Here is a 27,108-nt window from a genome sequence, read left to right as displayed (position 1 = left end):
CACCGGAGCTCACGGCATCAATATTCTAAACCGTACATTCTCTTGTTCGTATTCAAACGCTAGAACAACCTTTCTCCTAACTCACTGCAACATATTTAAAGCAATCATGTAAACGCGTGTAATCCTCCTGAATTATTCATGAGACATATGCGCCATCACGTCAAGATAAAGACGGAGATGTTCCTTATCTCCATACACACTAATTTGGCACATTACGAGAATTTCGATTCGTCTCACTTGATCCATTTTCATATCAATAAGGATTAATCAGAAGTCGGCTAAGGAGATCCGCAATCACGAACATTGTTCGCTCTATATCTACCGTATATTAAGTTATTTGGAAGGCAACGAAAATGGAATGATTGTATTATTATAATGGTAAATAAATTTGATTATAATAGGGATGTACGTAAATAGGATGACTGGGACTGTCCTCCGTTTCATTAGGCTTATATTGTGTAGTGTCTCCAGTCCAATCATCGGGGGTGGAACTATTGTAATCCTAATCGAGTTTGCCTGTGCTCCATACCGCAGACCAATCAGTGCTTATAGGTAAGACCTTAAAGTTTACACATTGTTCGTGCATTCAAGAAATTGGTGTATTGTAGGATTACTTACTGGATTTAAAGATGCGGTTTCAAATACCGGTTATACTGCTACTGAAAATTTTAAATGATCTTGTGCAGGCTGTATCTATTACACGTATACGTATAGTACGTATACTTTATTTAAGAGTTCCGATGTACAATTACTAGTCATAAAATGCACAACAATAAATTTGCTCAAATACACATTTCAACTGTGATAAGAACAGAGATCACGAGAATTTACATTGATATAAAAAGTAAGAGGTGTGTCTACAAGAAAAACGCGCAGTTGGAGAATCTTTACAAACACAGCACGGAAAATAAATAATACCCTTTTTGCTAAGCTCAAGAGAGCAAGAGTGATTTGTTAAGACAGTGACGGAAAAAAATTCGTCATGCACAAATACGCTCACAAAGTATCGTGTTAATGATAACACTATATTATGTACCTATGTCCTTTTAAAGTTGTCTTTGCCATTCAATAATAGATTGAGCAGTTAACATCCTATGCGGCAATACGCTAAAAAGTAATCCAAAGTAACAAGCGAAACGACTAACAGTCATCACACGAATTCCAATAGGAATTTTAGTCCAGTAGCAATTAAGGACGGATAGACAGAGTCTCCCCGAACCATTGAAGACAATGTATCGCGAATGATAATTGTCAATTTGGCTCGGACCCGGTTTAATTGACTGAGCGATTAAGTATTATTACAGTGAACATCTCGGTAAATATTGATAAAGATATTATTCGCGCGTTTCAAGGCGAATGCTGCTTTGATGATCTTTCTATTGGCCCTAAGTGATTTTTGATGGCTGTGTAGCGTTCGAAGCGAACGAACGATTATTTGTTTAATCGCAATCTTAAAGGAATATTGCCTTGGAAAACAAATTGAATAATGAGCTAGGGGGAACTGTAGATCGTTATACGGTATTTTATGTTTAAATGGCTAACAGTAAGAGCAGAAAGAACCGAGGAAAGATAAATGAATTGTGTAAAAGAAAACATGGCTCGAGATAGTTAATATAGAAGTGGTGGTTAATTGGAAAGAATGGGTGTGTATTACTCTTACCTTTCGCCATTTTGGATTACGAACACAATGCGTATTTCTACGAACCATATTTCAGCTAGAATCTACTCTAATTCATTTAAAGTATTAAAAATCCTTTTAAGATAGGAAACCGATCAAATAAAAAAAATATTTCAAAAATATATGCTATCTCTGTTTGCATAGTGTATATCAATCATGCTTTCTCTTTTACACGATTCATTTGTTTTCTACGCAGTATAATCCTAGGACAACAGATTAGCCATACATTTAACAATGAGCGTACTCGATAAGTTGCCGACCACCTACGACGATGCCATAGATGACTGCGATGACTATTATAAATAGCGAGACCCATAACGGTTTGTATGGGGAAGACTTATAGGGATACAATGTTATGTTCAAACAAGGGTTAATAGGCAACGACCACTTGCTATGAACTTATATGAAATTTATTAAACTATGTAGGTACTAACTGCGTTGTTTTATAGTACATAAAGAATACAGGTCAATATTTGGACAACTTAAAAATGTGTTTTGTTAGTACTTTTTGGGTTACTACATATCTACAATTATGACAATATAATAAAGTTCGGGCTATCAAATTGACTGTTTATATTCAGAACCTCAAACCTGGGTTTAGAGTAAAATTTAGTAAAGACTTTAATATAAGAAGATTGTTTTATATTCAAGTCATTCATTTTTACGAAGTAAGAAAAATAAATAAAAATCTCACACTTCTATATAGTCGTAATAATCAGTATAATCACATGACTTCCTAACAAATCCTAACGTCTACCGGCACTAACAAATGTGTAGAGTTGTGAATTGTCCGAAGTACTTGCTATCCCATTGTTGATGTGTTTGAACTAGTCGTTAGTTCCGACCTTGGGAAATCGCTGTGTAATCTCCACTATCCAATTACTAAACACATTTCAAATGACTAGTACTTAGTACTCGTATTATGATTTATCTTGCCTTTCGTGCTGTTTGAGAATTATCGAAGTAATTAACCGGACTCTATTATTGTTTATCGATCGAGATAATTAGCTCTACAGTTACATAATAATAAGTCAACCATGTTTCTACAAATCATTAGCAATTTTTAATAAATCGAAATTTTAGTTCGTTCTATTTACTCTCGTTAAGTAAAACTAATTATGACTTAATAAAGTAATCTTAATTTCGCGGAACATTTTTCATATCGTATATAGGTAGTCGATAATCAGTAAAATATGAAGTCATCAATTCATCATAATAACTCACGATAATAATATGATGATAATCAATGAATTTGCGCAGTAGTCATCGAGTGTTGATAAACATAAAGCAATAAAACAATGTTATTATTTATAATAACTATCTTCAAAACTTTCCCCTTGTCGTGTGCAAGCATATGTTGTCATTGCGTTTTCTATTTAATAACATATAAAAACTTATCTAACGGCATACGCATTAACGCGTTTACGTTCAGTCACGCAAAGCCATGTGTTTTAACAATACTTGTAAATTTTCCACTGCGAGAAAATTGTTTACTTATTCATGAAACACGAGACCTGACACTTCAACTAATGAATCCGTAACACGTGACGATTGAAAAAAAGACTTTTCAAAACGTGAGCCAGAAATAGTAGTTAATATAACTCTTTCTCTCTCTAATTTCATTTTTGAAGATATTGTAAACCACGAACCAACTTTCTCATCAATAAATCTAATTATCCAAAAACACGAATATCCTTGGTAATCTTAACATTACCAAGCCCATTATCACTCGAGTGAGCCTATAAAACTTTTCGATACATTCCCTCAAGGATATAATGTGAGTATCGAGTATTATGATACAGATCTTAATGTGTAGTACGTGAATACCGGTATATAAAGGTATCAGGTACCTTTCCAAGAGAAACTAGTCATCGATAGTATGTGTAGTATCAGATAGATTCGACGTTACGGTGAAATTGGAGGGTCGCACACTTTCACGACATCTTGCTATGAATCAGATTTCTGCATTCGCTTTGATTGAAACCAAATTTTTAGATGATTCTTTTAAGGGATACGACCAGTATTCGTAATTAGCATGATAGTAAATAGAAATTATATAATAATGTGCATAAAAATGCGAAAAGGAAGTAATTACAAGCAATCTAACAAACATCCCGGAGTTGTAAACCGCTCAAGAAAATCTAGTTAGCATAAAGTGGGCTCCCCGTTGAAACTGTGTCGAGGTGTGTCTGTCGGCCTCTATACTCTATAAAGTCTGCCGCTATCTCATCCATGGCGTATATCTGGCGCCTCTTAATTGCTTCAGACTAATAATTATTATCAGTTCGCGTGCGGCGCCCCGCCCCCTCCGCTCGACTACTCGCTACGCAATAACTTATGTGTGTTGCACGCACACGAGCAAACACAACAAACACGTGTTGGGTGGCCACGGTTTCGCCATCGCACCGGGAAAACATTCCACAAGGATTCCTTTAAACTAATAATCGAGTTAAAGCAATTTTCTTCGAAGACACCTGATTCAGTTGAAGTGGATCCGTATCACGTGTACTCGTTATATTATTAACATACGACATCTGACACACTTGCCCGCGCTCTTCACGACGTTCTTCGAACACGTTGGATACATATCTCGGTATCTGTTTATGAGATAAAACGTTTGGCTTACTGAATTGCATTGATACTTTGCCAAAGAGTGCTGCGTAAATGCAATGCCATCAAGTTAATTGAAGACATGTTGCATTACTCTCATGCTAGAGTGAGAGATCCAAAACAAATTTGTGCATTCTCTTATGCCAAACTTGTAGTTGTTTATCATACACGTTAAAGTATCATAATATTGTTTATAAATATTTTTTTGCGATATAAACAAATTGAGTATGTAATCACATAGCCGGTCTGACGGATATATAATCTATGTTATTGTCCCAGATTACGTAACGATGAAAGGTCACTAGGGGCCTTCAAGTTAATGTAAGTACCTATGTGCTTCTGGTAAACGTAAGAAAACGATTATAAAATAAAAGTAGGTAAAATTTTAATATTGTTTACGCGAATCCCCTTGAGGAAACCAAGATTAAGCACCACCAAGGCATTACTAAGTCGTGCCATTAATTCTTTAACGGGTGAATAACCTTCGTCGTTCTCGAAGACGTCTCGTCTGGAATAGTAATTATTATTGTTGCTTTGAAAACTACTATGTTACTCTACTTCGTGTCAACGGCCAAATAAAATGTGATACGAGGTTTTGGTTCCCACTCATGGATCATTAACAGATTTATAGCTCACAGATACGGCAGATCTTTGATCGATCAACACCTCTGAAATAATGGGATCACTTTACTGGATGAGGTGGTTAGATTTATTTTTTGATGATTGTGTGAATAGTCTGAATCTCCAGGGTTTTAAGAACCTGTTGTATTTAAGGTAACGGGTATACTTACTCAAAGTTACTAAGTACTTAAAATAACCTAATCAAATAAAGGGTTTTTGGATCCTAAAACATTAAATGTAAACAAGTTTTTTTTTTCAAGTATATAAATTTTTATTGCTATCTTTACACTCATCAGAAAACACTACTTTTGTCGTATTCTCGTCTCCAAAAACTTCCCATTTTCGTCGAATCAATATAATTCAAGTAAAAGCTGTTAGGTTCTATCTTCTTTATAGTTAGTAGGTACTTATCCACTCTCAATTTCTTCACCCGAATATCGCAATATACAGCCGGTGGAACATAGAACTAAAAGCGACCGCCGCCTGCCGTAACGTCTTCATGAGATCCGGTTGATATAAAGTTGTCTCGGCCTTTCCGCTATCGAGTTTCTCGAGATCTAAGAAAACATGAGTGTAGACAACATTTTTCTACCCGTTTACAAGCAATACGTTGTTTTTACTACCTTTATCTTAATCAGTTGTGATAGCTTTCCTGTCTGCCCTTTAAAAATCAACACGATTCAACAAATGAAGAGCGTAATTCCATTATCGTATTTAATTTTCCTCGTTGTTTGGTGTTGATGACTCTACATAACACTTGTAAATATTTGTGTCTAAATGTCAATATTTTGTTGTGATATAATGTGGTTTTCCTTATTCATAATCGGCCGTCTTAACACACCTACGGTTCAACGTATTCTTTTGAATACTGTTCTGTTTTGTTACGACCGTGATATGAATTGCCTGTGTTTGAAATCAAGAATTTTGAAACTCGCAACTGAAAATTTTACTTTGGTTTATTCCACTCATCGCCTCTACTCTTTCCAAGTTTGGCATTTCGTAAGCTTGTATAGATAAATACTTTCATGATTGATCTTTTGGATAGAAACTTACCTGAACCAATATTACTCTTCATTTCCCTTTACTATCAAACTTTAAAACGAAATGTCGTGCCATTGACCTTGATTATTTTGTCACTTGTCCATTGTATTCTAATTGACATTGGAGTGATCAATATTTGCACCAAACACATTGACCTAGAAAAGATTTCTCATTTTTAAACCTTAGCCTTGCGACAAATACACACAAATTTTTGTCACCAACTGGGCCAGTTATCAGTCTTAATAATTTATATCGAAACGAGGATGTGTCGAAGAAAGACATCGCTTTAAACTGAACGCAAGTAGGTAAATCATATTCACGAATACAGAGTGTTTATTGTATGGGTTTATGAGATGTTTGACCTAGTGTTATCGCGGCGAGCCTCCGACATCGTGCAAGACAAGTCATCGCTTATCACTCGCTTGCAATGACGTGACGTTTTGTGCCTAATCTGCTTTTGTTATTTTCCTTCGCCGTTGGTGGAATATGAAGTATCGAAGACTTCATCGTGATGACGTTTAACAAAGACATGCGATTATAAATAAAGTTATAAGGATCACGAAAAGGGCATGTACTAGAAACTAGAATTTCCTGGAACCTATAAATTCTAATCTTACAAAAATTAAGTTCGTTAGCTATAAATATTTAACATGGCGGTATCAAACTGAGTAAAGTTTTAACTACGGAAAGTCTCGGCTAAATGGAAAAATTCTCGGTTAGAACATTCTCAAACCACATAAATTATGCAATCCTTCGTTATACAAGTTTCTTAGCTTTTGATCCAGAAAAATTGGAATCTTAAAAATATACGAAACCTAATTTTAACTTGGTGTCGTCTAAAAACCTTACATTTTTAACGATGGTCTAGAGATCAGCGAATAAGATTATCCTATGATTGATTAAAATATAAGGTTTGCTAACTTTAAAAAAAAAATACAACAGTAGCTAGTAAAGTGCATAGTAGTACGTAGAAGTTAATTAAATGTCACTTAAACTGGAAACATTTTTGGGGAAATTTTGAATCAAACTCTGTGAAAAGTTGCTAAATGATTGAAAATAGTTTTTTGTTTTTACTGCGTTCCCAACACAGATTGCTTCCCGATTTTTAGCAAACTCCAACTAACTAACGTGAAAAGTTAGACGTTAAAACTTTAATTCATTAATTTGAGCTTCAAACTAGTTACCAAAAGCGTTGAAACTTATAACTCCCCTACGTATCACACCGATTTTAAACATAAGTACTTTTTAAACATCACGATTTTAAAGAAGCTGGCTCATGTATTTTAAGTCTCAAATAATCTTAAGCCGTGAATATAGATTCGACTCACAAAAAGGGGATTTGTATCCCTGACAGCCCTATTTACCTGCGGCGCTAAATCTCCTTAGGGATCAGGGACGACAACGGTCCTATCAACACTGTCGGGCTAAACCCTGCCATTCTCTGACCCGTAATCGACTCAATTTGTTTTCACCAAACTCGTTTTTTATGAGTCACGTTCAAAAAAATTTGACACGCCAAAACTGCAGAGCACTTATGACTATATTGTCACGCAAACAGTATAATGCGGCCATAAAAAGTTACAAAAGATCGCCCACTATTGTTTCTAAATCATAAAGGGGCCATAAAACGTCCTTAAAATGATAACCCGGCCGTTTGCAATCGCATTCACAATTCTACACACAGACCCCACGTGCGCCCACATCTCATTAATGCAATCGATACGCCCTCACTAAAACATTATGTTACAAACGCTATAGCACTACTTTATTGCTCTGTAAACCGGTTAAGTTCAGACGGTTTATCTCACCGTGGACATCCATGTTAGAACCGGCTCCTCGTATGTGGCCGCTTGTTTTATGATTGTCAATAGTGACCGATACGTTTTATGCTTTTCGATGATTCTATTGTCTATAAAACGTGCCTGATCGGGTTTGCGACTTTTATTAAATCAGGCCTAAACTATAATTTGTTTCAATTTAGTTTTGAGTTAGTCTATGTAAATTTTCAACGCTCAACAGCTGACTTGGAGCATTGTGCATACGACAGCTGCATTCAAAGAACATTATAAATGCATTAACGTTATAAAAATTCTCTAACTTGCCACGCGCACAGTTCGTGCGGATGAATAGTTTGTAAGAATCCTTTTAAAATAACTTTCAATTATTTTTAGTGGCAATGCACTTTATAAGTCACATTCTTGCTCTTAGAAAATGTCATATCGAAAAGTATAAATTGCTTTGTGAGTCACTAGTTTAGCAGTATCTAAATAGACACTAATTTTCTTTTCATAGCAATATCATAAACAATAGCTTCAAAACACGAATATTATCAGCTATTTTTCGTGACTTTATATTTAGACTTTCAATCGAAGATTTGTAGCAAATGGAAGAATGTACTTAAAGGTTATGTCGATGTTCAACGAGTTTTTTCGTCGTTTATTCTCTTGACGGTAACCACGCGAGGGCACGACCTCGCGCGTGACGTCACGCCTCAGATGAATGAACAGCCACCCCTAAACTCACCCTCTCACCCTCCCTCCCTCCGGTCAGCTTTGCTCTGGCGATGAGCACCGTTATTGCAGTCAAAACATCTGTCGTTCCATGTCAAATCGAGTTTTACGAACGGTCGAGAAGTTTTCACGTAATACGAATTCTTCAAAATGAAACGCGATACATTTTATTCGATTACATTTTTCTGACATTCTAAAAATAACTCAAGAATAAAACAAAGGCGTGTAATGTATTTACTTTTCAGTAAAGTTTTTCTACATCAATATTGAACGAGTTATACTTAGAAACTTGTGTAGTAGATTACCTTATTTGTATACAATGTAGTATACATTTTGCTGCAATAATTGCAGAACCATTTACAATTTACATACGATACTTGAACAAAGAAATATTTACTCCGTATTGAAAATAATTGCAGTTAAACCAAGTACGAGTAATATGGTGAATCCGGCTCCGTTTCTCACTGCAAGTACGCCCAAGGGTCTTGGTCAAGTTCCATATTTGGTTTGCACAGTGAGTCATCCGCGTAGTCGTATGTGCACAGCGAACTTCTAACTGTTGCCTTATCGAGGCCGTTTTAAGGAGAATCAAAATCGATAATATAGGGAGAACTGTTGATGGATGTATGTTCGACAACCTCCTACAATTTACTCATTCGTCATAGAGATAAATGCACGCAATTTTCGAATTATCTTTCCACGATTTCCTTTTTATTGCTTCTTTGATTAGTTTCTCATAACCTTTCCCGTTTTTCTTGATGCAAATTAGTTCTATTTTCCTTAGTGATATAAAAAACAAGAAACGTATTCTTTATTACATTTCGTAAACTTTTTTATTGTACACATTTTGTAATTGAAGATTCACTGTTTTGGAGATATAGAGCTGTCCCAACTTTTTCTGCTATTCATCATTCTTTATTATTGGGTAAGTTTGTTCATTAAATTGTAACTTCGTCTTAACTAAAGCTCGGAACAAAAACTCCCCACACTAGCTCGGGCGATGACGTGGGTCTCCCTAAAATGGAAACGACTTCGCAGAACCCATACCTTGCAATTCCTTACACTAACATAACATGTAATTCTATGAAATAAGCGGACAGTGAAGTGTTGACATGCAACGCATGGTAACAAAGAGAAAAATTCATACATATGTAACAGATAATATGTGCTCATATAAGCAGCTCATGCTTGGATACCTTTTGCAGAGATTTGAAATTATCTGATATTAATTACGCTTGAGAGAATGTTGCGAGAGAAATGATTACGTTATCGTAGGTATACACATGAAATTAATATTGTCCTTCGTCCGTGCGTGATCTATATCATAGATAAAAAAATATTGTGGTTCTTTCAGTCTTACGAACGAAAATTGTAACGGATGCTTTACTTTATAAACTAAACTGCACTTAAAAGTCAATCACGGTGCAAAGTACTGCACAAGTTTGACTATCACTTGGTCGTCTCTAGTTGTTCACCGAGCTACTCCAGACGAGCGCTTCAGGAAAATGCGCACCTATTCATATCAGATAATACCCCTCATTAAAATTATAAAGTATGACCAACGATTGCATAATTCATAAACAACGAAAACTATTGTATCTTCTCGCATTCGAGTATATCGTCTTATTTCAATAACACGTTGCTTTCATAAAGTAAACGGAAGAGCGATAAGGTTGTCCTTGTTTAGATACGTGCCTCTGTATACATGTGTGGATTTATGTATGACTCGTGTGTGTAATCGTGTATGTATGTATGCGAACGCGTTTTGACCTTCCGCAGCTGGTCGTACGCTAAACGCTCTGACAAATGATTTAACTGGACCTAGTTTAGGACGAGCGTATTCTAGTGTCACTTGTAGTTCATGATTGCTTCAATATTATCCAATGGTACCTTTTTATATTTTTTCGGATACCGTCTGTTACCGATATTGATTCTTCTACTTTTGTTAATTAGCTATTCACAACTTTGTAAACAACTTATTATCATTTTCATTTTCTAAACCTGTAATTTTTTTCTTGACAGTAAATTATAATCGTTTATAAAATCGACAGTTATTAAAAAAAAGGTTACTCTATTTTGTTTTACAAAATTGTGCGATTTGAATAAGTATTTCCTAAACCCGTAATAACCTTGGCTTTTTGATAATACGACCTGTGTTTTGCGTATCTCAATAAAAAGTAATTCATTAAAATTCTGATAACAACAAAACTGGTATTCACAAATTATGAATACAGTTTGTGTTTATTAAATTCTGATGTAGAGATAAGAATATTATGTCATGTTTTTATGTATTACTTAAAATATTTGGCTTATAGTAGTAGTAATTATTCTGCCTAGCTCTTCTTTCTACTTACTATCTTTAAATCTATAGCACTTTCTTAAAGTTTCGTTAATATCAAATATGGTAGAGTGTATGTTTCATGACTAAACGAAACAACGCATCATGAATAAAATAATGGGTACACAATATTTTTGCGACTTTAGTTTTGGACATCTGTGACCTCGGTTCGTGAACAGTCGACATTAAAAAAATGTTTTAAAACAGGTTTCTTTCCATACTTACACGTAACCTAAACCCTTATAACATCTGCTTGGTTTACAAACGTGCGAATCACTTCTCATTCTTTATTCATACGATTGATTATATTATTTATCAATACATTAACAAGCTAATGTCACGTTGGACCAGTTGTGTAAATATTATGTCCTCGATTTCGATTCTCCGAACAGCCATCGCCGCCTTACTTTTTTTGTCAACTGATACATTTCACAGATAGGCATCTAACTAGTCCTGGCGACGTAATGTTCAAACAACACTGACTTCCACTTTCATATGTAACGGAACAAAAACTCGCTGATTGCCGCTCAAATGGCTTTTTTGCATCATTCTTTCTTGACGAGCCACAGCGGAAACAGCCGTACATTATGAAGCGCTCAACTAATACCACTCAATGTGCCTCAGTCCCACTTTAGAAAAGAGTGCAAAGTAATTTCAATGTCCTCATTTTATTTTGTTATCCCGCCAAGGGCAGGGGTTCAAAACTACATTTTTTCTTTTTTTTTCTTTTCAGTTACATTTGTGCGGGGCCTCGCCCATGTAGTCTTTCACTCGGGCGGTGATGGCTACGGATGACCTTGATTTAGTGGTTTGTTTTGTGATTCGTGCTAGTGAGTGATTGGCAGCGAGAGTGCTTGTCGACGGCTAAAGCCAGTGTGTTTAGTGCTATTGCCAGTAGTGCCAGTGATGTGACAGTCTATGGAAGCGTCAGGGTATACTCGGAATGTTCACGAAGCACGGCAAGGCCGCTGAGCGGTGCCAGCATCCCCACTCGCATAGGGGCTGTAAGAAGAAAAAACCGGCTCCGCACACGCCCTGGAAGTACTTGATGAATTGCCCACTCGTTAGAAAATGTTTTGGTATAGTATTTATTTTTCATTTTATTTTATTTCTTATTTTGTGATCATTACGAGTTGGTGTAGGTTAACAAACTAATTCTAATGAGGTCAAGACCGCAACCGATGAATTTTAAATGCACATAATTGCTTCGTAAATTAACTGGATCAAAATCAGTAATTGATACTATGGTACGAGGTGTAAAACAAGTAAATAATGAAACGGTTGATACAAGCAGTAAACTGGGCTGCAATACTGTACCGATAATGGTACATAAAATGGTTCTATAATGATTTGATGTGGAGTGCGGTGTTATCTATGTTTATGATAGTCGCTACAGATAAAGCGGTATCAGTTAGAGATCGATTAAACGATACTGCGATATAATCTGTAGTCGAGAATTATGCGTAGCTAACTTACAAGCGGAGTTTGGAAGTCTAATAAAATTTTTGTGTGATGGTTTTATCAAAAATGGATGAATGTTCAAAGTTGGCGTTAAATGAGTTTAAGTTGAATATGGCCTCGTCTCGAATGGATTCTGCCATTAAAGGTTTGGAAAGTTCGATTGATACTGAGCTCTTGGATTACAGTTTTTCCGATGTTGAGTGGAAACGATCATTTACACGTGTGAATTCTGAAACCTATTTAGGAGGAGATCAGTTTGACTTTGTTATTTTTATTCCTGTTTTTGTCTATTGTAACAATTCAATTTTCTTAATAGGTTCTATTTCTTGTTGTTTTTGTTTGGTTGATGTTCGTTTTAAAATCTACAAAAATTATCGATTCATTAATATATTCTAATTTCGTGATTAATGTCGAATATTTTTTTTTTATTCCTTGCAATAAATCAAAGATAATTGCTTCCGATGTTATATTCAATGCTAATACAATAACAATCATAGTCGATAACCGTTATTATAATTACGTTTTGTTAATTGACCATTGTCTTCAATTTAGTGAAATTATATTCGTCGCATACTTAACGATTAATTTAACACACTAATTTTAAACGTAAGAAGACTGATACAAACGTTTAAACTTGCATATATTTTGATGTTTGTTGCATATAACTTACTAGTTGACCCGCGCAACTTCGCTTGCGTCACATAAGAGAGAATGAGTCAAAATTTTCCCCGTTTTTGTAACATTTTTTACTGGTACTCTGCTCCTTTTGGTCGTAGCGTGATGTTATATAGCCTATAGCCGTCCTCGATAAATGGACTATTTAACACTGAAATAAATTTTCAAATCGGATCAGTAGTTCCTGAGATAAGCGCGTTAAAACAAACAAACAAACTCTTCAGCTTTATAATATTAGTATAGATTTTTAACTATTACTTTAAAGAGAAAATAAAATTATTATAAAAAATAATAGAACGTGATAAAATCCTTGATGAAAATATGACTGGCGATAACAATCTTAAAGTACTCGCTTTTCTCTGTTTGTAATTGAAATGGAAATGCTAAAATATTGCAAAACCGTGCAATTTTAAACTGTTTTACTGTTCCACAATAGCTTAGTGTTGCATAACGTAACATTGTACGTTGTCACGGCGTCATTATTACGTATAATTATTATGATATTATCAACAAAATAGTGGCTAAAGAATCTTCAGAATCAGTTGTTGCATAACATTTGCTATGATTATAAAATTTTATTTTGCTAAATAATAAAAACAAACGTTGGTATGTATTGTTTTTTTTCTATTTAGACACTAATCTTGGCTTTTCAGTTCTCGTGATTAGGTACTAATCCCGGGTGAGTGTTGTGTATATCTAGTCCTTTAGATCTTTCCTTGGTCCGTATAGATGTTCTACTAATTGTTGAGCAAAGGCTCTTTTCCTGCCAAATCAACCTATTAGCGGCAATTCTAAAATGCGTCCAGGTAATGGTCAGTACTTTAGTTAGTTTGTTTTAATAGGCATTTTCAATATTGGACGCAGGACTACTGTGAACAATTGTAAGAACAATCGGCATTGTTTCGTTGTTTTAAGTTGTACTGTATCGCAGATTTTTATTCTTTTTCCACGTTTTTGTGTCGTTTTTCTTTTAAAACGGTCACTGAGAATGTGTAGAGCCAGTGAACAGAACAAGTAATGGCTGTTATTACTGTCTATTGCGTTTCGACCGAGATATTTCAACAAAAAGTTTGACCAAACAATTGGTAAGACTTTTTGTTTCATTGTTTTGCGTATTTTAGTATTTTTTTGTTTAGATTAATTCGTAGTTTTTTTTTGTGAGTGAGCTTTTCTTCTGACATTTACATTAAGAGACAATACTTTACCATTATAACAAGCAACAGTAGCTACCTAGTAACTTGAAAGTGAGAGGGGTTATAAAAACTTTTTACCGAATTCGCTTTAGTTTCTTTTAAGTATATCACATTTTGCGTAGTCTGTAAATCTCAAGTTTATAAAATTCCACTCGCTGTCTCTAATGACCCGTAAGATGAGTCACTTTGGAACAATGAAGTCCAAATAGAAGCTGAGTTTATTTGCGACTCTCTGAAACACATACAAACAAAGAAAAAAAGGATTACTGAGGTCAAGCACTTTTAAAATCACAATATTTTCTCAATGAAAGTTTGAGGAAAGATCTAAATAATCACTCTATCCGTCAATCAATACACCGGCACATTTGAATCCAGTTTTAACATACACTTTCTCTGTTGCAGATTATATTTAAGTCTAGTAATATAATTATTTAATAGATGTTTAAATTTATGCACAAACAACTTTGGAAAATAAAGCATTTGATAGTAAAAAGCGTGGTTTCACTTGAGATATTTTTTCTACTGTTACGATCAACTTAATATTATAAAAAGAGACTTACGTCAACATGTATGATTTGTACATGTGTAGCAAATCTCGGTTGTTGCGGCCGATGAACGTACTCGACCTTGCAGCGGCATTCCGTCGCGTCCACGCGTCCCGATACACTGACTAGACTTGCAGCAAACCAACCCATTGCACCTTCTAGGGATATTTTTTTTGCAAGGGTTTTTTAGTAATTAGTATCCAAATGCGGGGCGGAAAAAGGCATAGGGAGAAGAAGAATCTCTAGGATTTTTTAATCAATAGGCAACAATTTGCTTTGGATGAACAGCAAACCAACTAATATGATCAGTAATCACTTTTAAATATTACGGCCCTTAATTTGTATTTTCCGAGATATGGTTCATGATATCCGATCCAATTGTGGTCAGGTTAATTATTCGTATATGCATGGTCTGTCTTGCGTAGCGAATGTAGCAAAATGGAGACAAAAACCAAGAAGCCTGCAAAATCGGACGACATATTTGTATGATCGAGTTAAGTAAACCTTTTGTTGGTTACAACCATGAATTGTTTGATTCTTCTTGATTCAGGACGTGAAGGTTTTTAGTTTTCTGGAGTTCAGAAATTACTTTTTTTGTCTAATGTTGCCAAACGGTTCTTTTGTGAATCATTCAGTTATCAAGTACCACTGATCGTCAACAAAAATATAAGCATTATCATTTTTGAAATTGTATCCAGAATTACATTTAGATACCAGACTTCACAGCTTTTCCTAATACGCTTTATGCAAATAGCTATACAAAGTTTTATCTACACAATAACTGGTACATAAAGGTGTTGCGTCGTAGTAACATGTGGGCTTTAGTACTGCAATTCTCAAGTGCACAAGTACAGTCAGCTCCAAAAGTAGCTTAACAACTTCATATTTTCTAAACCTCTGTGTTACGTAATTTTTATAAATAACTGATCAAAATCAGGGAGAATGAGTTAGAATTAAACATTTCAATCGATGGCAAATGTTTTTCCATGCTTCTTCGTATCGTATGGTTAGTGGTCAACCTAATGTCAAAGTTGTTCAAGCCGCCCGAAAAGCCTTTGACATGGCTTAACGCCTGTTATCTTAGTAGACAACAACCGGGACCGACTTGTTACGTGCCCTCCGAAGCACGGGGACGCCCAGCTCAAATACCACTATGCGGTCACCCATCTATAGAATGACCGCGCCAACGGTTGCTTCATCCAAAGATCGTTGTCAGACCGGTGAGCGCAACTGGCTATGGAATAATGTGCACACTTCAGTATACAGGGTTTAAAAGATTGAGTATGATCAGCTACTTTTGGAGCTAATTAACGTTTTTAAACTCTCGCGACTAGTACACATCATATTATAATGCAACGGGTCTTATACGAGATTGAAAATTAATGAATTCGATGTAATTCGATCGAAACGTCGGGTGATCAAATAAGGTGTCCTATCCTTTAAATTTTAAATCGCGTATAAGACCCGTTGCATTATAATATTACTTTTGGAGCTGACTGTACGTAGTTATTGTGAGTTCATTTGCTTACGATCTTGCAGTGCAGTTGACCGTTGTATTTAGATGTTGCGTATGAATGTGCAAGATCAATACTTGTATCGTCTGGTACTTTAGCATTATAGTTTTAAAGGCTCTTTGCTAAGTGATTACTGCTAAAGGTGTGGAACCTTGAAGTGTTGTTGGATTCAAATGCAATTGCGTTGAAAATGGTTCTTTATTCTTTGATTTAAAAATATGTTGCCTATAATATCTTCTTTTTACTTTTAAGTTTAATACTAACAACTGAGAAATTAATTATGTTTTCTAATACAATTACCTAACCTTTGGTTTTAAAATTTAATGTATCAATCCTGACATCAGACTTTTTCAAAAATGTATAATATTATCTCTTGACTACCGGATCGGTAACTTATAAGTATTTTGTCCTTGTTTTTTGTCTATTTTGCATAAACATCGCCATTATCTGATTATTAAACCAGGTTTTGAGTTACATAAACATTTTGAATATCAAAATATGTTTTTGATTTCGTAATAGGGACATATTTTATAACATCTGACTATTTCGTTTTTTGAATTCAAAATTCTAGATATTTCCAAACTTTGATTTTAAGTGGTTTGGTTGGATTTAGGTAAAGGAATGTAAAACTTTTATTTATTTATATAAGTAACCACCGATTTTGAATAATGCCATTTTATTTGATAGAATTTAAATATAATATCAGTTAGGTTTGTGTCCTACTATCATAGGAATATTACTTGTTCATTATTATCAACACTTATTTGAAGTATCAAGAAATCATTTCCGCAAATTATATTTTAATCATTAAGTTTCAGCAATTCTTGATACTTACAGGTGAGTGATAAAATCATGTTCAAGTATCACGATGAATCAATATATTACTCAATTACATTCACTACAGTTCAATGACTTGCACAATATTGCTCCTATTCATCTTTCTAGTACAAAGTTTGACATCCATGCTCGGTGAAAGCTAGACTTGACCGCATTGGTTATACCTAGTGACCCTATTTAATTTATCCAGTTCATGCTCTAAAGAAGCAAATAATTTTACTTACAAAAATTGTTTTGCTGATAGTAATGCCTTGACATTATGCATTTTAATCTCCTTAATCGACAATATCATATTACTAATTAATATTTTTCAAAGATGAACGATTACAACCTTATTATACGTAGCGATGCGATGACACGTAGATAAAACTAAATAAAATGAAACCTTAGCCCACTTTACGACTGGCTGTATGTAATAAATTAATCGATTTGTTTGTTATTATTTTTAAAGTTTCAAATAAGGAAGACAACGGCCTCACCGTGTTTATCTGAGAACGTTCTCGAACTGTTTTGACAGTCTCGAAACGGTCATCATTGCTCATTGTCTCGCCGTATTGTATGCAGACAATGACATCGTTCGTTTTATTTCTTCAGGAAAGTTCAGTGCCAAGGAACTTTTGGAGAATGGAGTCCGGTCTTGTTTGTTGTCGACTAGTCGGCGGATGTATTCAACTTACCTTGCAAAGCCGCAGGGCAACAAAAACTGGACACTGACTCAAGCTTGTAACATGACTCACGCGTGTTTTAGAGTACCGCAAATATGATAAAAAATGCGAGTTCATTAGCGCTGCATAATGTTGAATTAATACGAGGTGGACACCTCTACTCATTCGGGTATTAATTAATGTATTGAAAGTCGTGAAAATTTAATGTGTTGCGGACAGCTAATTCCCGGGTTAATTATATTTTGTATCATGGTAAATAAGGACTTTACTGTACTTAGCAGTTCGTAAATATTATTATGTGATTTTTTTACAAAATTTAGAAGGGAATTCGTAAAGGAATTTAGAGCGAAAGCGCATAGATCACAGTTGTGTGCAAGCGCGCGCTGCGGCAGATAACTCTCTCCCATAGTTAACTAATGAGCATTTCGCGGATTCATACAACTTTGTGGGACTAAACCCTTACTTTCGTTTTGTTTAATTAACTTTTCATTATTAAGTACCATTTCATGTTCGATCGGTATCCCAGTGGAGGCGACTTTAATCCATTTTTACTAGACTACGACCCAAGAGAATAGCTTTTTAATTTACATCTGACATTAATATTATAGAACACGAAAACTATATTTTTTCAGTTGTTGGCAGTGTTTAATAAAACGTTATACTGACAAGATGTGGCTTAAACGTAAGTAAAAAATATTATTGTTAATTTGTTTCCGCACATTGTCTGTATGTTTTTATGGTCACTGGCTTTAAAATATGAATGGAAATATTTCAAATAACTTTGGTTCATTGATAGATAGTTTATTATCATAGATTTGGTAACTTGATAATATGATACGCTAAATTTGTATCTATTGGTTGAAGATATACATCTTTTTAAGTTTATATTTTGATTATTTCCTGAATTTCCGTACTTATCAGATACAAATAGGTTTTATTTATCATAGAGAACTCAGTGTTTCCTTAATTTATTTTGTTTACTTACCGAAAATATCGTAAAGAAATCCACTTGTTGCTTCAATAATGTAACTGTCTATTCCTCAAGTAAGTACCTAATCGATGCCGATATTAGTCACTGGTAGATGAAGTATCACCGGCTCGTTATAGCCAGCGTAAAAAATAACGCCAAAGAACAGCCCATTTTCTCGAACTTTCCATCCCTTTCGAATATTCTTTAACTCAATTAGATATACGTGCTTCGATTATTAAACTTGACACCAAATTACTCTGTCGCCTTCTGAATTTATATTTCCGGAGTTTTCAACTGACTTATATGGGCACCTCGACTGTGACTACTTGTACCATTGCCAATACTGGAAAGCATTTTAACGAGATTTTAATGTTTTCGCTTGCAAAATTTATTGCTCACGGCGCCAAGAGTGGTATCTCCCGAGATTTGCTAGAGAACGCAATTTGCCCACACTTAGTGTCTACACATAAAATGCAGAGAATTCAATTTATACTTAAGTACTCCTTATATTGTTAGTGCCTCTAAAAGTATTTACATGAACTAAACTTAATACCTAACTTATGCAAGATATTTTAATATCAGACGACAATCAAATGAAATACGCATATAAGAATTTCAATGCATTGTCATACTTTGAAAGTTTAACATAGTAATTAAGTTTGTTCATAAGGTATTATTCGTTTAATAACAACGCAAGTGGTAAAACAATACTCATATTTCTCAAAAAAGTGGTTAAACTTTGTGAATAAATGTTCAAGATGTTATTTATGTGTAATTATAATAACCTGTTTTTGGATTTTTGTTTTATGAAGGACGTCTTGTCTTATAGCATAGTAACAGAAATACGCAATTAATTTATAGTTTAATTACTGGTTTAGAAATTTTTCCTTGCGGTTCTGACGTCATGAATGGCTACCGTCATGCGATCTTAAAAAACTTTGGTATTAAAAATGCTTTACAAGGAAGAAAGTGTTGCGTGTGCGAGAGATTATTCTAAAAGTTGGTGTTCAGTATATGCCATTATATTGTGAGTTCTTTTGCTCATATCTAAAACTAAAGAAGCTAGTCTCTTTTAAAAAGAACTAAAGTGCGTATATACGAGGATCGTGACATCAACGTAAGGCTGAAACCATATTACTGTTCGTCTCAAATATGCATGGAAAGTGGATAGCTTTCTGGATTTATACATAAAATCATATCTTGTTTGTTCAATCCTTAAACCAACAGAAAAGGATATTGGTTCTTCACGTGACTTCTCAAATAACGTTCCTCTTATTTCCCGCGACGGTGTTTTGGTTTTAAATATTTTAGTACCACGAACTGTAGTGTCGTATTGTACCAAATTGAATGATGAATGTTAACCTAACATTGTATTTTTCTACAAAGTGTATACAAATGAAGAGTGTTTTTGGTGAAATCTAAAGCGGAAACGGGAGATATTTAAAACCTTAAATAAATATGAATATTTTTTACATAAATTATATCATTTTTGTAATGCTCATATGATATGTTCTCTTCCGATAGAGATAATGATTTTGAACACAATTTATTGCCAAAAATCACGCACATAGCTTCTGATGTTTTTGTTAATCCGTTATAATCGACATGACTATTAAATTTTTATTATTCGGCTTCAACTGGCTCGTGAATCACGATGATATTAATTATTACTAAAAAAGCACACTTCAGAAAATATTCGTTTTAATTCATAATTCCTCGTCATGACATGGTGTTTCACCCCGTTATATTTTATCGATTTTCAACAACAGCTGCTTGAGCTACCATCCTTTTCTATAAATTATAACAAAAGGAACACAGTGTGAATCGATACAACGAATAACTTTTACTGTCACAAACCACAAGTTTAGCCAAACCACCCGGACGATACAAATAACCTCTCACTGCATTTGTTTATCCAATAAGTACGAAAAGGCGAGAGAAGTCGCCAGACGGCACAACAATAAGGTGTCATATCATATTTTCGATATAAAGCAGGAACGTGCCCAGGGCACTGCGATTTTTCCAAGATGAATACATTACGGACGCTTAGTATTCCTCCCTGGCCGCACAGATTGCGTTACCTTGTCGACTAGAGGTGCATAGCATTGCAAGCCGCAAGAAATAATAGTCTGATATATGTACTCACTTTGCCTATGTTTTGTAAGCGTGATGTCATTATGCTAATGCACAGCCATGCGTTAAGTTAATATAACTAACCTTGTGCAATATAACAATGATTTATCTAGTCGCTTAATCGATTAATTTACGATATTAAAGAGAATTATATTCTCAGTCTACATGCGGATAGTTCTTAGTAGACCGAAATAATGCGACAATCTAAACCGTAAATGTTGTAATTATTCAACTATCGCCATTATAAATTGACCTAGACTGCCACTTCGTTTACCAAATAGTGTCTGCAAAGTTTAATATTGAACGCCTATACCAAGATAATATAAATCAACTGAACGTTGATTAATAATCAAAGTTATGAAGAAAGGCCTACAAACAAACCAATAATTTTCAATTACGGAGCACGCTTAACCTATGTTGGCCATTAAATTGAGACCTAGTGCAATCATTTCATCAATCAATCAATAAATCAATTTATTGTTGAACAATGGGTTGAGTTAGTTTCAATTCATTGTAATTTGAGTGAACTAATTTTGACATTAGTGCGAAATTGTCATTCGTTAGTAGTAAGACGATGCCTTTGACCATTGCACTACGATTTAACTGGTAGGTTTAATGAACTACCTTTACAATTAGTTTGATATGTAAAGGCTTTGTAACTGTGTGTTCAACTAAGAAGGCTTAATGTTCTCCCAGAGGCCATAGATTGTGCAGTCCGTGAAACTTTGAGTGAATGCAGTAGACAGCTAAACTGAGGTGAACCTTTGACCGCCAGTTTCTGAGGTACATTAAGCGGTAGTTTATCTATTCAATAGCGTTTAATCTCATGTAAAAGTAATAGATAAACTACTGCTAAATGTACCTAAGAAACCTGGCATAAGTTAAGTACACTTGAGTTTAATAAGCAGAACTTTATCAGTTAACATGCTTTGCAATTTTTAATATATTTTAAGTATTGCAACTTTAGAACAGTCAAGTTTAAAAATATTCAAAATGTTTTCCTGAAAACAACGTCTCAAAGATTAAATCTGAGAATATATCCGAAGATACTTTCAAACGCAAAACTACATGTTTGGTATGTGCAATCTGCTCATGCATAAGAATCTGGTTCGATTTCTGAATTATGCATGATTTTCATAGAGAGTAGTCCGACAATAAGTTCTCGTACAAAATCTCTTGGATTTTCCGAATCTTTTGAATCGAATTGGCATTTGTTCGAATTTTTGAAATATTGATGAATAATGTAGAGGTTTGGGGAAGAAGCTTTTATTACTTCTTCAACTGAAGTGAGTCGTTCAAGTACCATAAAATGAATTTTGAAATATGCATTAGCCTTGTTTGAGTTTTGTATCTTCAAAATTCCTGTATGCAGGAAGTTTGCACTACTTTTAAAAATCAAAACAATACCTAACTTATTGAAATCTTCACTGTTTTTGGTATTAGGTATCGCTTTAATTTCTAATAGAGTCACGTCGACAGTGCTGCTACACTAAACTTTATTACAAGCCCGCAGCATGTTGATCATCCACGAACAGTTTTACGATAATACGCAGTTTCCAGTAAATTAGTCTATTATTTTCACTAACGTCGTCTAAAGTGCTTGCTGTAATTAGTTATCCTTTAAAGACATGGCAGACGCGAGGAATGGATCGCTACCTATATTTTTTCAGAATCACACTCGATTATTTGAATAGGTTAGGGCCAAAGTTGACTATTCATGTTTTAAGTAATTTTAATATTTATATTATCATTGTTACAAATATCTGTATCTATCCAGACTATGTAAATAAGCCAATCTAATTTTAATATACATAATTTCTATATCAAAGACTTCTAAGAAGCTTAGTTAATTAAACAAGAAACACAATTACTTTAATCCACATGAATGGAATTTTTCGGAGTTCAGTTACATAGCGCGTGAGTGGCCGGATTGTAACCTCTAAATAAGTCATTAATTGCAATTGTCTTAGAGTCACGCAGACCGTAATCGTACTTTAGACTCTTGCCCACGCGTATTAGGGTACGTTCCTAATACGCACATAGTTTATTCGTTATCTTAAAATAGGTGGACTAATGTAGAGCTACAGACATTACTTACAATTAAAGGAAAGCTTGCAGTAAAAATTATATATTTTAGTTTAAAACTATTGCTACTTATGTTAACGAGACATTGTACTATACCCTTTTTTGATAGTGTCAAGAAATTCTACAAAAATATCGAACGAAATTCATGCCGCAAAGCTTCCCGCTACATTTGATGTCGGCTCACAAAAAACCAAACTGAACATTTTGCCATAAGACCTTCAACTTGGTCGACGAGTCGCGGTCCGTAAATCTTCAACGACCCATTGTTGAGAGGAACCGCATGCACTTTGGATCAATATGCAGCCAACCGAAATGGGCCGGTGAGCTAATTTGCCGCTGTGCTGCACGTTTCCTAAGCGTTTTAGCAAAACTCCATATAAAGTAGAGCTCGTATCGGTATGGCAAAGAGAACGGACGACTCGGCACAAATAGCAACTAAAGAGAACTATTAAATTCTAGCAACGACGCCTGGCTTCACTTCGAGGCACACTCAGAAAACCAAAAGTCACATGCCTTCTCGAAGTCCTACCTGTTTTTCACGAATATCAATGAAACAACCATAACCAAAAAATCTTAAGCCTTAAGGAGTCAATTTGCTACAATCCACAAGTGTAATAAGCGCAAAGCGAGTGATGATTGATGTTCGAGAATAGTATAACAGTGGTTTGAAAACTTCAAGTGTTTTGAATGTATTACCAAGGGATAAATATCCTCAGTATTGTTTACAAGTCTACAACAGAAAGCCTAAGTTCTCGAGAGTCAGTTACAGAGATTATGACATTAAGACAAACTTCGTTTATTTACGTCGTAAAGTTCAATCGTTAAGATTGTTCTTGTGATTTGCGGATGTATAAATAATATAGTGAGAATACGCTTTTTAACGTTCGACAAAGGAATTAATATTCTACAACTTTTTTAGATATTTATGATGAGGAATACTGACGAAACCTAAGTGTATTGATCTTGTTGTCAAATACATAATAAAAATACACTAGCCAAAAATTAAGGGATATAAAAAAAGAATCCAAATTTTTGGGTGATTTTCAACAAGCTGTAACTCCGAGGAAAATGGTCGTACAGAAAAACTAAAAGAAACAAATTGTAGCTCCAAGTGTCTAGTTTTTAGATATGACCATGAAATTTTTTTGTCATGGCCAGGTCTGGAGAAATCCTACGAAAACTACCAAAAAAAAATTATTCCAAATTTTTTCCCTCCTAAAAAAAGGTCCACGGGCTTGAAAAAATTTTTTTTGATTTTTTCGTTCTAAAGTTCTTTTAGAAAATTTAATCCTCTTTAATTTTCCGTATTCAAAAAGCCTGTACGACGATTTGCCACGGAGTTATCGTCAATCAAAGCAAAAAAGTTATTTTTGACTTTGATATTCAATAACTCCGGAAATAATGATTGTACAGGAAATCAAAGGAGGGTTTTGAAAATTGCACAATATTTCCTATAAGAAAATGTTAACATCTTCGAAGAAAAAAATTTTTTTTGAATTGAAACCTCGGTCTTAAAAAAAGACAAAAATTCGCGAAATTAAGGATATTTGGATAACTTGGTATAACTTTGGATAAAATGGATGAACGAAGGATATCGTCGGTAATTTTTCAACCTCAAAGTGTCCCCTAAAATCCCTCAAAAATTCAAAGCGCTGCGATTTTTTTTTCATTGTGCCCCGAAGCTTCAAATTCTTTGTTATTGCAAAAATCACCATTGTGAGCAATTTTGTGGTTTTTATTCATTTTTGTAATAAATTTTTTTTCTCTCTCTAAAATCCTTATTTTTTCGATTAAAAAGCAAATCGCAAAACGAGAGATCGTCTATCGCTGCCATGAAGTCAAAATCGAGATTCGTCAGTCCATAAGACACTGGTCCACTGTCTACGACCCCAATCGTGATGGTCATGCACATAAGCCAATCGGGCTCGACGATGTCGTGGAGTGAGCATAGGCACGCGATTTGCTTTTTAATCGAAAAAATAAAGATTTTAGAGAGAAAAAAAAAAATTATAAAAAAAATGAATAAAAATCACAAAATTGCTCACAATGGTGATTTTTGCAACAACAAAGAATTTGAAGCTTCGGGGCACAATGAAAAAAAAATCGCAGCGCTTTGAATTTTTGAGGGATTTTAGGGGACACTTTGAGGTTGAAAAATTACCGACGATATCCTTCGTTCATCCATTTTATCCATAGTTATACCTAGTTATCCAAATATCCTTAATTTTGCGATTTTTTGTCTTTTTTTCAGTCAGAGTTTTCAATTCAAAAAAATTTTTTTTCTTCAAAGATGTTTACATTTTCTTATAGAGAATATTGTGCAGTTTTCAAAACCCTCCTTTGATTTCCTGTACAATCATTATTTCCGGAGTTATTGAATATCAAAGTCAAAAATAACTTTTTTGCTTTGATTGACGATAACTCCGTGGCAAATCGTCGTACAGGCTTTTTGAATACGGCAAATTAAAGAGGATTAAATTTCCTAAAAGAACTTTAGAACGAAAGATTCAAAAAAATTTTTTTGAAGCCCGTGGACCTTTTTTTAGGAGGGAAAAAATTTGGAAAATTTTTTTTTTGGTAGTTTTCGTAGGATTTCTCCGGACCTGGCCATGACAAAAAATTTCATGGTCATATCTAAAAACTAGACACTTGGAGCTACAATTTGTTTTTTTTAGTTTTTCTGTACGACCATTTTCCTCGGAGTTACAGCTTGTTGAAAATCACCCAAAAATTTGGATTCTTTTTTTATATCCCTTAATTTTTGGTTCTAGTTTATATTAGTCATAGTACTAAAAAAGCCTGTTACTTACAAAATGAAGTGCTGCTTCTGCACGTCTGTTTATTATTTAACTCCTTCTAGTCCTCATGCAATACTGTAATACTATTCGAACCTCAAAATGTTATTTAGTAATTTAAGTCAGTAATTAGTCCCTCATGTGGTAGAACTGGTAAAGTTTCCTCAGGTTGATCCAGAAAGCTGACTGTTAGCCGTATTCTGAATAGTTAATCCTCCACCTGACGACGTTTATATCGCAGTTTGCAGCGGCCATTATTACAAACTTCATTTTAAAGCACTTTTGTTTGTGATCGCTTTAATAGTTTCAGTTATCGCTCTTGCTCATAAAGATTTGAAAGGTATTCTGGAAATATCCACGAATTTCACTTACAACACTAACGGAACCTACAAAAAATACTTGATGCGTTTTATCCCGACAATAAAAGCTTAAAAACGACAGCATATTTTATACAAAAGTAGCCACAATCACCACATTGATGTTACTGCCGGCCGAAACATGTAATTTATATGACCATCAAATCACCGAACACACAAAACTTCCAACCTCGGCAATTGCAAGCGTCAAAGTTGATAAATTGTCACGCACAATTTATCGCCGTACACCAATTTATGTTACAGGAATGGGTAATTAAGAACTTGATTAAACTTTAAATTGCTGAGATCAGCTATTTCAATTAAATTGGGAATTCTTTCCAAATGTACGCAACTTTGCCCATAGTTAAGCTCACATTTTAAATCTTTTGTTATCATTCTGCAGCTTAATTGAATGTCTGTCACATAGTTTTTGTGAGACTAGTCGTGTCCCCAGGCTTTTTAGCTAGGTTCGCCAACGAATAAATCAAGACAGATAACAATTTATGTCAAGTCCGAGCAATTAATGTCACGATATAAATAAATTTTCATAATTAGTTAAGATTTATTAAAGCCTTCTAACAGATAGCTTTGTTACTCTCAGGGTTTCAAATTCGAATGCCGAAGAGACGTAGGGAAAATAACAAACAGTCGTTAGTGGTTTCCAGAAAATTGTTAAGCCCGAGTATTTCTTAATTAACGAATGTGGAACAGTTTTGCTTTGTAACCGAGTTCTTCGGTAGATTTATTTGACAAACTCGCTGAAATTTTGCGAAAGCAAATTCTGATAACTTTTGAATAGCCGTGATGTCGCTTGATTAATCTGTGTTCTACAAAAACTTCGGCAAAATCGGCAGATTAATTCGATTAGTGAAGTGTAGTCAAAGCTTCGATCAATCTTGTGCTCGTTTCTATTCTTATCTGAACAGTTTACATTTTACGTTTTAGATATCGTTTCATTCACCGGAACAAATTAATGAAAACTAAAATTATATTCCCTTTAGCTGGAAAGTTTGCGTCAGAGATTTTGGCAAGCAGCCATTGAAACACGTGGCTGTTTTTATAATTGACTCACAAACGCATA

At 34.5% G+C, this 27,108-nt stretch overlaps 1 protein-coding gene across 8 annotated transcripts in view; it reads left to right on the top strand.

The window, feature by feature from the left end:
• Positions 1–27,108, top strand: part of LOC142979590 (dual 3',5'-cyclic-AMP and -GMP phosphodiesterase 11-like) — a 217,211-nt gene that overhangs the window by 89,813 nt on the left and 100,290 nt on the right. For 3 of the 8 annotated variants that reach the window (XM_076124604.1, XM_076124605.1, XM_076124603.1), the window contains exon 2: positions 11,532–11,877. The exons of the other annotated variants lie outside the window; for them this stretch is intronic. In XM_076124604.1, coding sequence (XP_075980719.1) covers positions 11,742–11,877 — 136 coding nt within the window. In that variant the 5' untranslated portion in view covers positions 11,532–11,741. The remainder of the gene's footprint in view (positions 1–11,531; positions 11,878–27,108) is intronic. 8 annotated transcript variants of the gene reach the window in all.

The sequence above is a fragment of the Anticarsia gemmatalis genome, chromosome 16, assembly GCF_050436995.1.
Source record: "Anticarsia gemmatalis isolate Benzon Research Colony breed Stoneville strain chromosome 16, ilAntGemm2 primary, whole genome shotgun sequence".
Classification (NCBI taxonomy): Eukaryota; Metazoa; Arthropoda; class Insecta; order Lepidoptera; family Erebidae; genus Anticarsia; species Anticarsia gemmatalis.
The sequence above is the reverse complement of the archived record's forward strand: the minus strand, read 5'-3'. Positions and strand labels throughout refer to the sequence as shown.